The 14,193-nt window shown below is 42.8% G+C and overlaps 1 protein-coding gene across 6 annotated transcripts in view; it reads right to left on the reverse strand.

Moving 5' to 3' along the window:
• Positions 1–663: 663 nt before the first annotated feature.
• Positions 664–14,193, reverse strand: part of SFSWAP (splicing factor SWAP) — a 102,306-nt gene continuing 88,776 nt past the window's right edge. For all 6 annotated transcript variants that reach the window (XM_081893293.1, XM_081893292.1, XM_081893294.1 and 3 more), the window contains 3 exons: positions 5,054–5,221; positions 3,588–3,660; positions 664–1,032 (listed from right to left, as the gene is read on the reverse strand). In XM_081893293.1, the coding sequence (XP_081749419.1) occupies positions 967–1,032; positions 3,588–3,660; positions 5,054–5,221 (307 nt within the window). In that variant the 3' untranslated portion in view covers positions 664–966. The remainder of the gene's footprint in view (positions 1,033–3,587; positions 3,661–5,053; positions 5,222–14,193) is intronic.

Raw genomic sequence — 14,193 nt, forward strand, 5'->3', positions numbered from 1 at the left:
TGGTATGCTTCAATGACACACTGAACAGTTTTTCATATTTCAAAACGGTCGATGCTAAAAGCTTTAGGAGATTTTTTTATATTTTAACCGTCAAAGTCGGATTAATTATATTTTTTTGTATTCATGTTATTATAACTCTTATTCCAGACGGAATTCACTCTTCCATTGACTACAGTTAGTACCAAGTGGCAGAAGCTCTAATAAAATTAGTTTCAGACTGTACACCTTTGATATCGGAAGGGAAATTAACATGCCTATTTTATATGAACTCCATTGGCTGCTGACTAGTTTTCAGGCTAAATTCAAAGCGCTGATGCTTACCTTTAAAGCCCTTTCTAATCAGAATCTGGTATATTTGAGGAAACTCAATTCTTGTCTTAGGGCCCCCAGCCTTTTTAAGAACAAGATTCCCCCAGATATGGTCTTTAATCTCTGGAACAGACTCTTCACTAGAGTACCATACACTACTATAAAATGGGCACCTGTCTAGACAGTTAAAGAGTTTTCCTTTGGGGCAGGGTCTTCATAAACTTTGCCTTTAAAGTTTTTTTTTATGGCTTTATGCTGCAATTTCTCATTTGTTCACACTGCTTTGGAGAACCCGGATTGAAAAGTGGATCCAAAGTAATCAAGTAAGAGAAAAAAACCAATTTCCAGAAAGTATCTAATAAAAATGGTTTATCTGCATTTTAATTTGTGTTAACATCCGCAGGAACATTTTATTTACAAATATACAGACATTGCTCATGGTAAGATTCTTACTGAAGAACTGGTCAAAACGTAATTTACAAAACCCCCAAAGGCTTATTTTATCAAAAGGAAGTTTGACGTGGAAAAATCATTGAGGTTCCAATGAGATCTTCTGTACACAACAAGGATGTCAGCTCCTTGAACTCTGCTGTTGGGAACCACTGGAACCAAGTTTCCTTCTGTACACGGTATTCTGAAGAGTCCCTCCTTCTGGTCTCAGGAGGCACTAGTTGGGATGTTTTTGGAAGCTGCGAGCATTGCCCTCACCTTGGCCATAAGATCCTGCAACAAATACAGGAAACATTGAGAGCTTTTCAGAAAAGTCGTGCTGAGGATGTTCACATTGTACACAGCAAGAAAAGTCAATGTGGTGGCTCCCATAAGCCCCAAACAGCACAACCAGCCGTCAGGGATGATGGGAGCTGGACTCCAGGAACATTTGGAGAGTAACATGTTGGCTACCTCTGATATAGAGACAGAAATTGCATGTACCATACAAAAAAGGAGATTTTCCTCAATTGATAAAAGGCAAAATGTAGAAAAAGTAATACAAAGGGTGTTCCAGGCATTTTCCTGAAGATACAAAACTGAATTTGTGAACAGGTCTTCCCTGTGTTGAGCGGGAAGGTCTGCTGGTGGCTTGTTCTTGTGTTTGCCTGAACACCAGCAGAACACCGCACATGACTGGAGACCCTGATATATCAGGGCTCCCAATTCATGAGACGTCCTACATGAGTACCAGCCCCCTGCAGATCTTCCCCACTCAACACAGGGAAGCTGGGGACCTGAGTAGATGGGGGACCACAAGTGTGGGTAAACTGATGGCAGGGCTTGTATGCGTGGCCCTAACCTTCCAACGCCTGAACTTGCATACAGAATTTCTCGGCAAAGACACAGTTTCTAAATCCTGAGGCAAACAGGTGAAACGCGGAGGACTTAAAACGTCCGATGTAAAGTGAGCTATTCCAGGATGCCGAGAAGCATTTTCAAACAAATTTCTAAAGAAGCCAAAGGCACTGAATTGCAACTCCGCTTGCACTTTATGCAGGAGATATCCCAGAGCACAATGTAATCTTTTAGGTAAACTGAGAACTGTGGCAGTCTTAAATTACTCACTTGCTCTGAAAGGTCTAAATTACTCACTATGGTTTGAAAGAGCCACACTTTTACTGAAGGCAGAGATGGGCTGCAGGACATGTATGCATGATGGTTTATTTCAGGGGTGAGGAACCTGTCTCTATGGGTAATATTGGCATGCCGGTGGAGTCCAATTTCTCTTTCTGCTCTCTCCCACCTGCCCCTTTAAATATCTGAACAGATGAGCAAGCAGGTGGCAGGTGGGGAAGATGAAAAAATATGCTGTACACTGAACCCCTGTACCCACCTCCCACATGCTAAGGGCTCTGAAAGTCTCCCCATGTTTCCCCTTTAAACCTCATAGGTTTAAAGAGGGAGTGTGGGGAGACTCTGAAAGCCACGCAAGGCTCTCCAGGATCAGGCTGCATCTCCTTTAGAGGAGTTAATTCTCTTAATCAAAACTCCACCAATTTCTATCCATTTAAGTATAAAAGGATCATATCTAACAAAAACAGCAAGCAGAACGCTGCTTGTTCAATAATTGCACTCTTGAAAAATGACACAAATTATTAAAAGCACCAAACACAATTTCTCAAGACTAACATATTAAGAAAAATTCAAATATCCGTTTAGGAGCTATCCTGCCGAGTCAAATTAAATTTGCAATAAGCAAAACAAAAAGATGCATTTTTAAGACAAGTGAAACTGAACAGTGTGATCACAGAATTATTGTTTTCTTGACTATATTGCGTGAAGGAAATTGAACACATTCTATGCACTTTGCTTAGTGTGCCGAAGGCTAGATGTGATGATTCAAGGCACTGCACTAAAGTGGTGACCCACAACGAAGTAGGGGGTGCTCTTATTATACCCAAATCAGTAAGCAAACCTCATTGTATCTTTTGACAGTGCAGTGGTCCTTGCACTATTCTAGTTAACAACATATTCTAATTATTTCCAAAGTACTCATCAGCTTTAATTAGAAATATTCTGTAAGTTTACAAGTAGCAAAATGCTTATCACCATGAAGAATGGGAGGAAGGGGGGGTCTGTGTGTGCGATGCAAGGACTCACAGGGAGGGGTTGCAGCAAGCTGTGCCAGGTAGAGATGGATTTGCCATGGTTCGGGAAAGAGAATTTTGTCCAAGTGCAGTGGTTTGCTTCTCCCAAGCAGGAGACTGGAAGCCACTTGCATATATGGGAAGAAGGGGTGCATGTGCGGGACACGGTTGGGGGGCTACACCCACTCTGTTTTCCTCCGCTCCCTGTGATCCAAGCCATTGATGATCAAGCTTACCTTGCTTTTTGGTCAAAACTACAGTGACTCAAGAACCTTGGGAAAGAGGCTGTGGGACTGGGTACCCTTAACCGATGATCATTACAAAGACTTTGCTCTGTGTGTGTGTGTGCATGTGAGTGTTGGAGGGTATTTGTGGAAAAGCAAGGGTCTGCGGATCGGTTTGAAGCGGGGGTGGGGAGGGGAAGGGAAGGGAAGGGAAGGGGGCACTATACAGTTGGGAGAGAATTCCAGGTGTAAGAGGCAGAAAAGGGGAATGGGAAGAGTCATTCAAGGGAGCAATACCAGAGGCTACAGCTTTGTAACAAAACAGGTTTAAAATCTGGAAGTATATGCTGATTACATACCATTTGCAGTGCTCTTTTCAATACTGAAAACAGCAATTCAAACAAAATGCAATGTGAGCATTACAAAATTGAGACAATTTAGTAATCATTACTAAATGGAACGTTTCAAGTGGTACCTGAGTTATTTTACTCTGCACTGACGACACAATCGCTGAAGAGATCTGGCCGTCTTTTTCCAAAGAAACTCCCCTAAAAGAATTTTTTAAAGGAGGACATTCAGTCAAGACAATCAAGTAATAGACAATTAATGAACCAATATAATATATCCAGATACTTCAAACATGAAAAAATCCCCAAGTGAATGAAATGTATTGGTTAAGAGAATGAGCTTTAAGTTCAAATCTCAACTCTGCCATGAATTCAGCAGAAAGTCTTAACAAGCCCCTCAAAGCCTGTCATCCCACCACCTCCCTGTCCCCGTATTGATGATACTCGTCTGCCTTCTAGGCTTCTTGTAAAGATTAATGAGACAATTGATGTGGGTACCTATGAGTAGTCAGGTTAAGGTTTAAGTAAGGCTAAACATAATTGGGTATCATCAAATGGAGGTGCCATGATTTAAAACATATCTAGATAAATGGAAGCTGTTCTGAGCTATGTGAATTCTCTCATCCTTGGTGTATTCTCATAAGCGGTTTATGACTGCAGTTGGTGCTAAGTTACGGCTGAAAGAGAGCCAAAGGACACTGACTACCATTTTCCCCATGCACTTGAGAGATATGTCAGATTCTCTCAGCAGCAGCAGCTCATTGGAGTGACTTGCAACATCCTAGCCCAGTATCCAGTGCTCTCTCATTCAAAGCAGGAGAATAGAAAAAAACAAAACAAGACAAAACCCATCACTATGGAGAACCTAGGGAAACCACGATTAAACCGTGATGAATCCAGTGAGGTGGTTGTATTCACAGGACAGAGGCTAAGCATTTCATTCCTAAAATTAATGCAAGGAGAAGCTGCAGCTGCTTGGAAACAGTAGGTATAGATATGCTCGTGAAAAGTGAACTACAGGTATACCTTGGTTGCCGAACGCCTTGGAACTCGTACATTTTGGCTCCCAAATGATCGGAAACTGGAAGTGAGCGTTCCAGTTTTTGAACTATTTTCAGAAGCCAAATGTCTGGCGCTGCTTTGGATTGGAAGCCGCGTCTTGGTTTTCCAACAGTTCTGCAAGTTGAACCGACTCCTGGAACGCATTCTGTTCAAGAACCAAGGTATGACTGTATTTGACTTCTGACTGAAGAAAATCCTTAATTAAATGCTATCATGCAAAAAATAAAAATTATTGCAAGTAGAAAACTGGCACATCATGGAGAAGTGCTGGTTTTCCACTTACAAGAAGTAGTCTGCTGCTGGAACTTTAAATGCAGGAGAGCTTCCAAAAATTATGACGCCTCGCCTGCTGCACAACAATATACAATCCTGCCTCATTTGCTGTGTGTATGAATCCTTCTGTATTATCCTGCTAAGCAGTAAAAAGCATCAAGTCACTGCCCTGGTTCCTGAAATTTCCCATCAACAGTCTAGCTGCAGTGTTTTGCACCAGGGAAGTGCCAGTGCCTAGAATTTAGAAAGGGCTCATTACCCAGAACGTTCTTGGCTGGATCCCCTACTCTCCACAGGAGAGACACTGGCTGAATGGGTGGAGTTCTTATGTGCAGATTGTTTGCCTGGAGAGATGGATGGCGAATGAGACCTCGCTTTGGACTTGGTGTGGGAGTGAGATCTCCTTTTCTTCTTTTCATGAGGACTTCTGGGGGGAAAAGACAAAGTAATATATTGATTAATATAAAGCTGTGCCATCAGCTACAGAAAGAATGTAATCTCCCAGGTCTTTTCAGCTCCACTGAAACAGACACCCATTCTCTGCATCAAATACACCTCTTTTTTTATTGCCAACGTTAAAATATAGTGAGACTCACAACCCTCCACACAATATAACTTTAGTTTGGACCATGAATAATTATTTACCCTTTTAACTTATACAGTGGTACCTCTGGTTACGTACTTAATTCATTCTGGAGGTCCGTTCTTAGCCTGAAACTGTTCTTAACCTGAAGGCCACTTTAGGTAATGGGGCTTCCTGCTGCCGCTGCGCCACCGCTGCACGATTTCTGTTCTCATCCTGAAGCAAAGTTCTTAACCCGAGGTAATATTTATGGGCTGGGAGAGTCTGTAACCTGAAGCGTATGTAACCCGAGGTACCACTGTATAATGAAAATTGCAAAGATCATACCTAATCATCTATAAATATTTGGTTTTGCAGATGGCGAAAGAAACTGTAGCACAGAAACCAAAGCCTGTGGCAAGTAGCTGTATCTATAAGCAACTCCATTTCCTCCTGCTGCCTCCATATGGCACAACCCCCTGATTTCCATGCCCTACTGCAGTGGTCTTCAACTGGACCACACCGAAGTCCCACCTCTGACTCACAACCTGCAAGATGGACCTACTTTCAAAGTTTCACTTTCAGTTTACACTTACTGGTGTTAACACACTTTAGCGATCCTAAAATGGCAATTCACAAAGCAATATACATAGTGTTACCTTAGCATTGCTCCTAAATAAAAACCCAGTGATTTTTATACTTTATCAAGAAGCAGTGACTTAAAAATAGACCCCCTCACAATTTCAGTGGGATGTTCTGGCTGTGTTCTCCAGATTTCATTCTGGTGAGGGGTGATATTAGAAAGGCTAACTCCTATCTCATTTCCTACAGCTAAAATCTGGGGCTTTTTTTGTTTTTACGGTTACCACTGTTGAGAAGTCTTGTTCACAAAGACAGGTGGTATCACAAAGATAGGTAGTACCAAATGGCAGCAGATGAATGGCAGCTTCCTGGGTATTCTTTACTAACCGAAATCCAGAACTTCAGTAATGTTATCTGTTGAACTTGCACTTTTACACTTGTGTAACAAGACAGTTCAAGGAATTATTTCTGGAACTCAAAGCTTAATTCTGGTGACTCGTGCACCCACAGTGAATCATGATCATATCTGCTATAAATCTTCACACATTTTTTTGAGAGATATAATATTTCTTTTGATAGAAGCAAAATTTACTGTATGATCTTCATTTGAAAAAAACGGTGTGACAGTCTGAAACCTGTCAAGGACTTTTTCCAAATAGCACCGCAACCAAAGTCTCAGTATTTTTCTTTGAATGACTTTTTTTTTTTAACGTAGCCCAAACTGTAAAATTAGATTTGGAGCAGATCTGTGAGCAAAGTGGATCAAAACACTTCCTCCTCCTGTCATAGAGGGAACAAAGTTTTCCTGCTCTTCAAAAACTAGTTGTCCTTTCGTTGAAAAAAATATCTCGAGTGGCTTGTTTGGAAAACGGGAATGCTATGTTTCTAAATCAGTGTTTTTCAACCTTTTTTGGGCAAAGGCACACTTGTTTCATGAAAAAAATCACGAGGCACACCACCATTAGAAAATGTTAAAAAAATTAACTCTGTGCCTATATTGACTATATATAAAGTAATTCTCTTGAATAGGAATCAAATAAACACAAAGAAAGTATTTTATAATTACTTTATTATGAAATAGTAAGTAAACAGAAATATGAAAAATTATAAAATACTTTATTTTTAAATCTTTCGAATTTTTCAATTTTTCCCACGGCACACCAGGCAACATCTCGCGGCACATTAGTTGAAAAACACTGTTCTAAATGCCTCAACAGCTTTGATCACTTTCATCTGCTGGCATCTTGCCACATTTCACACAACTTTAATAGTTCTGCCCTCTCTCCGCTTCCCTTTCAGGGAAGCCTATTTTGATACAGAGCAAGAGGGCAAGTCATAATTATTATGTTTGCATTTTATTATAAAAATAATAATTTGAGGCACCCAACAGGATTCTGTGGAACAGTCATACCTCGGATTAAAGTCGTTTCAGGTTGAGCGTTTTCAGGTTACGCTGCGTGGCGACCCGGAAGTAACGGAACACATTGCTTCTGGGTTTCACCGCTCGCGCATGCGCAGATGCTCAAAATGACATCATGTGCATGCGCAGAAGTGGTGAATCGCAACCCATGCACATGGGTTGCCTTCTGCTCCGAATACAAACAGGGCTCCGGAACGGATCCCGTTCACATCCAGAGGTACCAGTGAATTTGGCTGTTAACTGGAAGGTTGGTGATTCAAGTGCATCCAGGGCCGGATTCCTGAATTGAAGGGGGTTGGACTAATTGACACTTGAGGCCCCTTCCAACTCTATGATTCTATGAACTTTCCCTCACTTCCTGCATCTCCCCTTCCTTCCATTTCTTTTGCCACTGCCTTTCTTTCTCTCACTTTGCCCCTCCCTACCTCCTTGCACCTTTTGTCCTCTGTCACCTGTTCACACCTTCTGCCTTCTCTTTGCCTCCTTCTTGCATTCTCCCAGTCCCTTCTGTTGCCATTCTTGCCTTCTTTCACAATTCTCTACGCTCCAGCTGTCAGCCTGTTGCCTTTCTCTCTCTGCTGACATCTTATTCCACTTTCCCTTCCCACACATTTCAATCATTTCCTTCTCTCACCTTCTTCTACTTTCTTTCACCTGCTGTTGGATTCCTACAGGTATCCACAGCCATTCCGTTCCACTCCTGTGATTAGAACAGAGCCAGCTACAAATCTCTTTCCATCCTCTTCAACACACTAAAATATCCCTCTGACATACATTCACAGCTCTGTGCTCTTTCCTTCTAGCCCACCAGAATATATGAGACTGTCTGAAGTGGGCACAGCTGATACCTGCACATTCTGGTCCCAGCATAGATCCCTTCCAGAAGTTTACAAAGCTGTAGAACAGGGGTCAGCAAACTTTTCTAGCAGGGAGCTGGTCCACTGTCCCTCAGACCTTGTGGGGGGCTGGACTATATTTTGAAAAAATAATAATGAATTCCTATGCCCCACAAATAATCCAGAGATGCATTTTAAATAAAAGGGCACATTCTACTCATGTAAAAACCTGCTGATTCCCGGACCGTCTGCGGGCCGGATTTAGAAGGCAATTGGGCTGGATCTGGCCCCCGGACCTTAGTTTACCTACCCATGCTGTAGAAGCTAGGGATGGGCAGAATATTGATATACCGCCCAAAACCAGTTTGAAGTCCAAATCGTGATTGCGGTTTCATAATTTTTGACCTGGCAATATATTGTGAATCATTGAGTGTGTGTGTGTGTGTGTGTGTGTGTGAGAGAGAGAGAGAGAGAGAAGAGAAGAGAAGAGAGAGAGAGAGAGAGACAATGTATGCTATGCAAAAAACAAAACGTGGGGAAAACTGTGAAGCCAGCCAATGCATTTCTCAATTGCTCCAGCCCCTGTTAACTCTGTTGGCTCAGCTCTCATCTGCCTGACATTCCTGTACATCCTAACCCTCTGCTTGAAGATCTATGTCTTACTGTAACCCAGTGTGAACTGAGCTTAAGTACATAAAACTAAAACAACTGCAAATTGCTTTCCTGTTTAGTCCTTGCCTCCTCTTCTCTGGTCTCCTCTGGGCTAAATTTGAGATTGTAAGCTCCTTGGGGTAGAGACCTTTCCCACTGCATATTGTAAAGTGCTATGCACACTTAAGGCACAATGGAAAATAAGAAAAAAATTAGCAAGTGTAAACACCATGGCTTTTCAGTTTGACATGCTTCCAGGGTGGCTTATGATCAGTGAGTTATGAACAATGAATATAAAATAATAAAAACAATGAATTTAAAATAATAAAATTAACCAGTGCACAGTTGCCACCTAGAGAACACTGTTATTGAGCCGTATATAAATGCTGTCAAATAAGAAAGCAAGTTCTTAATCGAAGTTCTAATCCAATAATGTAATGAAAAGACCCAGGCAGATTAAAATATATGTACCTGGAACTGGGTGGCATCTTTACAAGGGCAAGTCTTTTCTTTGGTTGTCAGACACCTAATCTATGAAGGCACCATGTGTGCCCATGGCACAGCCCATTTTGGGAAGCCCCCACACCTAGACAATATGGCCAACATGCAGACTTTGCAGCTTTGCTACGCAGTTGTGCACGCTGTGTTTTTACATAAGATGGCCTCTTAAATCCAAGAAACACAGGGTTATTCTTATAAAAAGCTTCCAAATAAAACAACATTTCGCATGGGAATCTAAAAACACTAATTCAAACCATCTCGCTGCAGCAGTCAGCATGAGGTTGTTTTGAATTGGTAATGTAACTGGCAGACATAAGTGAAAATTGCTAGCATAGGAGGCAGAAGTTTTATGGTCACATAAAACCCTTTTTACTGTAGATTTAACAAAGGGACAAAACAAAGTACTCGGCAATCTATCACAGGGCTGAGACAGCTACCAGCCCTGTAGCATACAGCTTCCATGATAGCATCTGTCTCCAAGGGATGACTCGTGCCACATACTCTTGGTGAAGTTGTCCCAATTGCTTCATCAGGACATTCAACTCAGGGGCAGACCAGCATGCATTTCCTGATAAGGCAAGGGAAAGGCTAGCTCTGGCCAGGAAGTGCAATTCCCAGGGGAGTATCTTTCTTCTAGGTCCTGCCACCTACTGGACAGAGAGAAGACAACCCAGTATTCCTGCACTACTAGTAGGCAATGAAGTAGGGAGAACCTCTAGATCAATGTTTCCCAAAATGGGTGATGCTGCTCCTTGGGCATGCTGAAACCCAAGGGGGGCAGTAGTAGCCTTAGGTGCAATAGGGGGACATTGAATAAAAATAAGGGGGTGGTGGAAACATAGAGAAAGAAGAAATTTTAGAGAAACCATTTGTACATGTTTCATCTGTTGTGTAATGATGCTTACCGCCAGGTTGGGCGCCACTGTGGGACGGCGAGACCACCTCCCCTGGATACAGCAGTCGTGCTGGAGGTGAGGGTTTTTCCCAATGCTTGGGTGAACCCTTTTAGTCTTCACCCATGCCCAGGAAGTGGACCACAGCTTGCCTGACTATTTGGCCAATGGCAGTTACAGTGAGGGAAAAAGTATTTGATCCCCTGCTAAATTTGCCCGTTTGCCCTCTGGTGAAGAAAAGACCAGTCCATAATTTTAAAGGTAGGTTTATTGTAGCTGTGAGAGACAGAATAACAACAGGAAAACCCCCAGAAATAAAGCTACCATTAAAATTATGAACTGGTCATTTCTTTGTCAGGGGGCAAATGAGCAAATTTAGCAGGGGATCAAATACTTCCCCCCCCTCACTGCAGGCTGCGGTGCTGGCTCTGTGCCTGGGGCGGATCGGACTGAGCCAGCAAGCTTCACTTGGGTCCACCCCATGGGGCCTAGTCCCCATCCTCATCCAGCTTTGAAAAACCATGCGTACACAGGTAGAAATACAGATCCATAAAAGAACGCAACTTTGTCACTGCATCTTTCTGTTTGTTCGCTTAAAGAAGGTAAATTTGCAGGGGGGCGCAGAGTAATTTGTTTCCTAAAAGGGGGGGGGGCGGTAGGCCCTATAAGTTTGGGGACCTCTGTTCCAGATATTGCACCTGAATTTCAAGTACCCTTTGAATGCCATGCTACAACAAATAGTAGCACAGCTAAAGGCTCAAGCATTTACAGGCGGGACCATGGCTGCAGTAGGCCTGAAGTTCAATCTCCTTGGCATCACCAGCACCACCACCTCAATTAATATGCACTTAAATGTCAAAATAGGCTTCTGAGAGGTTTAAAAAGCAGGAACATAGAAAGCTGCCTTATAACTGAGTCACACCATTAGAGGAACTGGCATTGTCTACACTGACCAGCAGTGGCTCTTCAGGGTTTCAGACAGGAGTACTCTCCCAGCCCTACATGCAGATGTTGGGGATAGAACCCGGAACTGTCTGCATGCAAACGAGATGATCTACTACTGACTTACATCACTTCCACAGCATAAAAGCCAGTTGTGCAAAGTTTAAATATAACCACCCATAATTTAAATATAAAAAAAATCAGCAAGAACTTTCTGACAGTAAGAGCTGTTCAACAGTGGAATGGACTCCCTTGGGAGGCTCTGAACTCTCCTTCATTGGAGATTTTTAAAGCAGAGATTGGGAATCCACATCTGTCATGGCTGCTTTAGCTGCGATTCCTGCATTGCAGAGGGTTGGACTAGATGACCCCCGGAGTCCCTTCCAACTCTACAATTCTACGATTCTATTGTTCCACTCAAAAGATTAAAATTAACAGCCATATTAAAATACTTTTTAAAAAACCAAATCCCATTAAAAATAGTACAGAAATGGAAATAGGACACGCAGGTCAATAGGACACTGCGGGATTTGACATCTTTCCGCAGGGCCTGCAAGACGGAACTGTTCCGCTAGGCTTTTGGTCCAGGCCCAGTCTGACCAGCTTCATTCCATGAAACCCTGTATTGTAAGTGGCCCCCTTGGCCCTTTCCATTGGCCCATATGGGACCAGCACGGGTGACCCGGCCTGGCAAATATTTAATATTCCTACCTTCATGGCTGTGATTCGTGGGTTGGCCACTTAATTTTATTCTGATTTTACTGTAATTTTGAACTGCGTTTTAATCAATTGTTTGATTTTGTGTTTTTAATGTATTATATATTTGGTGTTAGCCGCCCTGAGCCCGGCCTTGGCCAGGGAGGGCAGGATATAAATAAAAATTATTATTATTAGAGATGCAAGAGATCCCTGTGTAAACAGGCACATCTTCAAAAGCTGGTGGAATGCCAACAGAGATAAGAACATAAGAATAGCTTGCTGGATCAACGGACATCTAGTTCAGCATCCTGTTATCACAGTGGCCAACCAGATGCCCCTTGTATTTCAGCAGGGAGTGTAGTCATGGGAAGTCTCTATCTGAGATTCTGGGGAGCTGCTGCCAGTCAGAGAACGCATGCCCTAATACAGGAGTTCACAATGTGAACCTAGACCTGAAGGGGAAGAGCATCATTCACTCGTGCTCTCTTAAAGAGAAGCTGAAGAACCTGTCCTGGGAGCCAAGAGTGTCAACACCCCTTCTGGAGAAGTGAAACATGCATAATGATGCTCTAAATAAAACTAAACAGTAGCTCCTACACCAGAAGCTCTGCAGGCTGACAGCACGCAACACAACCATATTAGAGCTGCTTTAGCAATCCTGCTGTGACAGCTTCTTACACAGCCGGCTGATTGTGTACAGCTGCCACCACACGCAAGATTATAAGCAGGCTGCCTGAAAAATGGCATTTGTACCGATAAGGGGGAGAAAAGCCTGAATCTTGCACATGGTTGGCAGCTGCAGTTTCTTCTTGTTGATTTTCCAACACTTGCCCAGGTGCCCAACACATACCAGCTGCATAGACTTTTTATAGGCCATCCTGAGCTACCTAACAACTTGCCAGCATCAAATTACTTTTAATTAAGATTACCAGTTCAACCTTCTAAGCTGTAACTCAACACATTTACATTTCTCTTGCCTGCTGTGTTGTGCTTTCCCCTTTTTTTTACAAGTATGATGAACAACCCCAAATATTAACCTTAGCTGTGGCAGCCAAGGTGCCTTGCTCTAACTTTTTACAAGCTATACACTTGAGGCAACTGTATGAGGTTGATTGCTTTAACGGGGCCTGCAAAAAACTGCGAAGTGTCATTTTCTAAATGTATTTGCGGCAGATGAAAGGAACAGTCTCCATGGAATTGTCCCTCCTATTAAAATCCCAACTAATGAACTGTTTTAAAAGGCACTTGCTAACCAAAGGATCACCTTCAGACTGAAAAGTCAGAGCTATCCATGGAGTGAGCGTACCACCTCCTGCGCATTTCTTTCTGAGCCACCCCAGTAACTGCTGTTGGAGAACAGAATAGTTTAAGGAACAAGCTAGATAAGCAAGTTTGCACAAGCCCCCGGTTTTTCTGAAAGTCACACCCACATCTTACCATTAAAGCACTAATAAGCAACTTTAGCAGTAATGGCTTCCAGGGAACTGTCATTTTCAAAGGTGCTGACAGTGAGGAGGCCCCGAATCCCATCACAGAGCTGCAATTCCCAGAGTGGTTTAAAAATCAATGCCTCTTCCCAGGGAACTCTGGATACTGTAGCTCAGGCATGGCCAAATTTGGCCCTCCAGCTGTTTTGGGACTACAATTCCCATCATCCCTGGCCACTGGTCCTGTTAGCTAGGGATGATTGGAATTGTAGTCCCAAAACAGCTGGAGGGCCAAGTTTGGCCATGCCTGCTGTAGCTCCAGGAGGGGAGCAGGAGTCTCCTAACAACTCTCCTTACAAACTACATTTACCAGGATTCTTTGGGGAAAACCATGACTGTTCACATAGTATAGTGCTTTAAATATAAGGTGTAGATATGATTCAAGCGTTCGGAACATCACAACTGGACTTCTGTAAGGCACTCTATGTGGGGCTTTGTTTGGGACTTGTTTGGACACTTGCAGCTGGTGCAGAAAGCTGCGCCATACTAAGTGTAGAATCTGGAGATGAACAAGTTGCACTTATGGTGAAGCAAGTGCACTTGCAACGGATGAGCTACTGGGCTGTGTTCAAGGTCGGGTTGCTATCATTTAAAACCATAAACTCAGAAATAGGTCGCCTGAAGGCCCACCCACTCCTGGAAAGAGAGATTTTATGAAGAAATTTTACTTGTGGCACCACAGAACATCATAGGGTGGTAACACAAAAACAATGATTTTTGGCCATTGCCCTGCACTGTAACCATCTTCCCTCTACCATAAATGAAACATCATCCAGCAGTTGCTTCTATTGATTGGTAGGGTATTTTGCCTAGTCTTTTGCTGACT

The sequence above is a fragment of the Podarcis melisellensis genome (genome assembly GCF_964234715.1).
Source record: "Podarcis melisellensis genome assembly, chromosome: 16".
Classification (NCBI taxonomy): Eukaryota; Metazoa; Chordata; class Lepidosauria; order Squamata; family Lacertidae; genus Podarcis; species Podarcis melisellensis.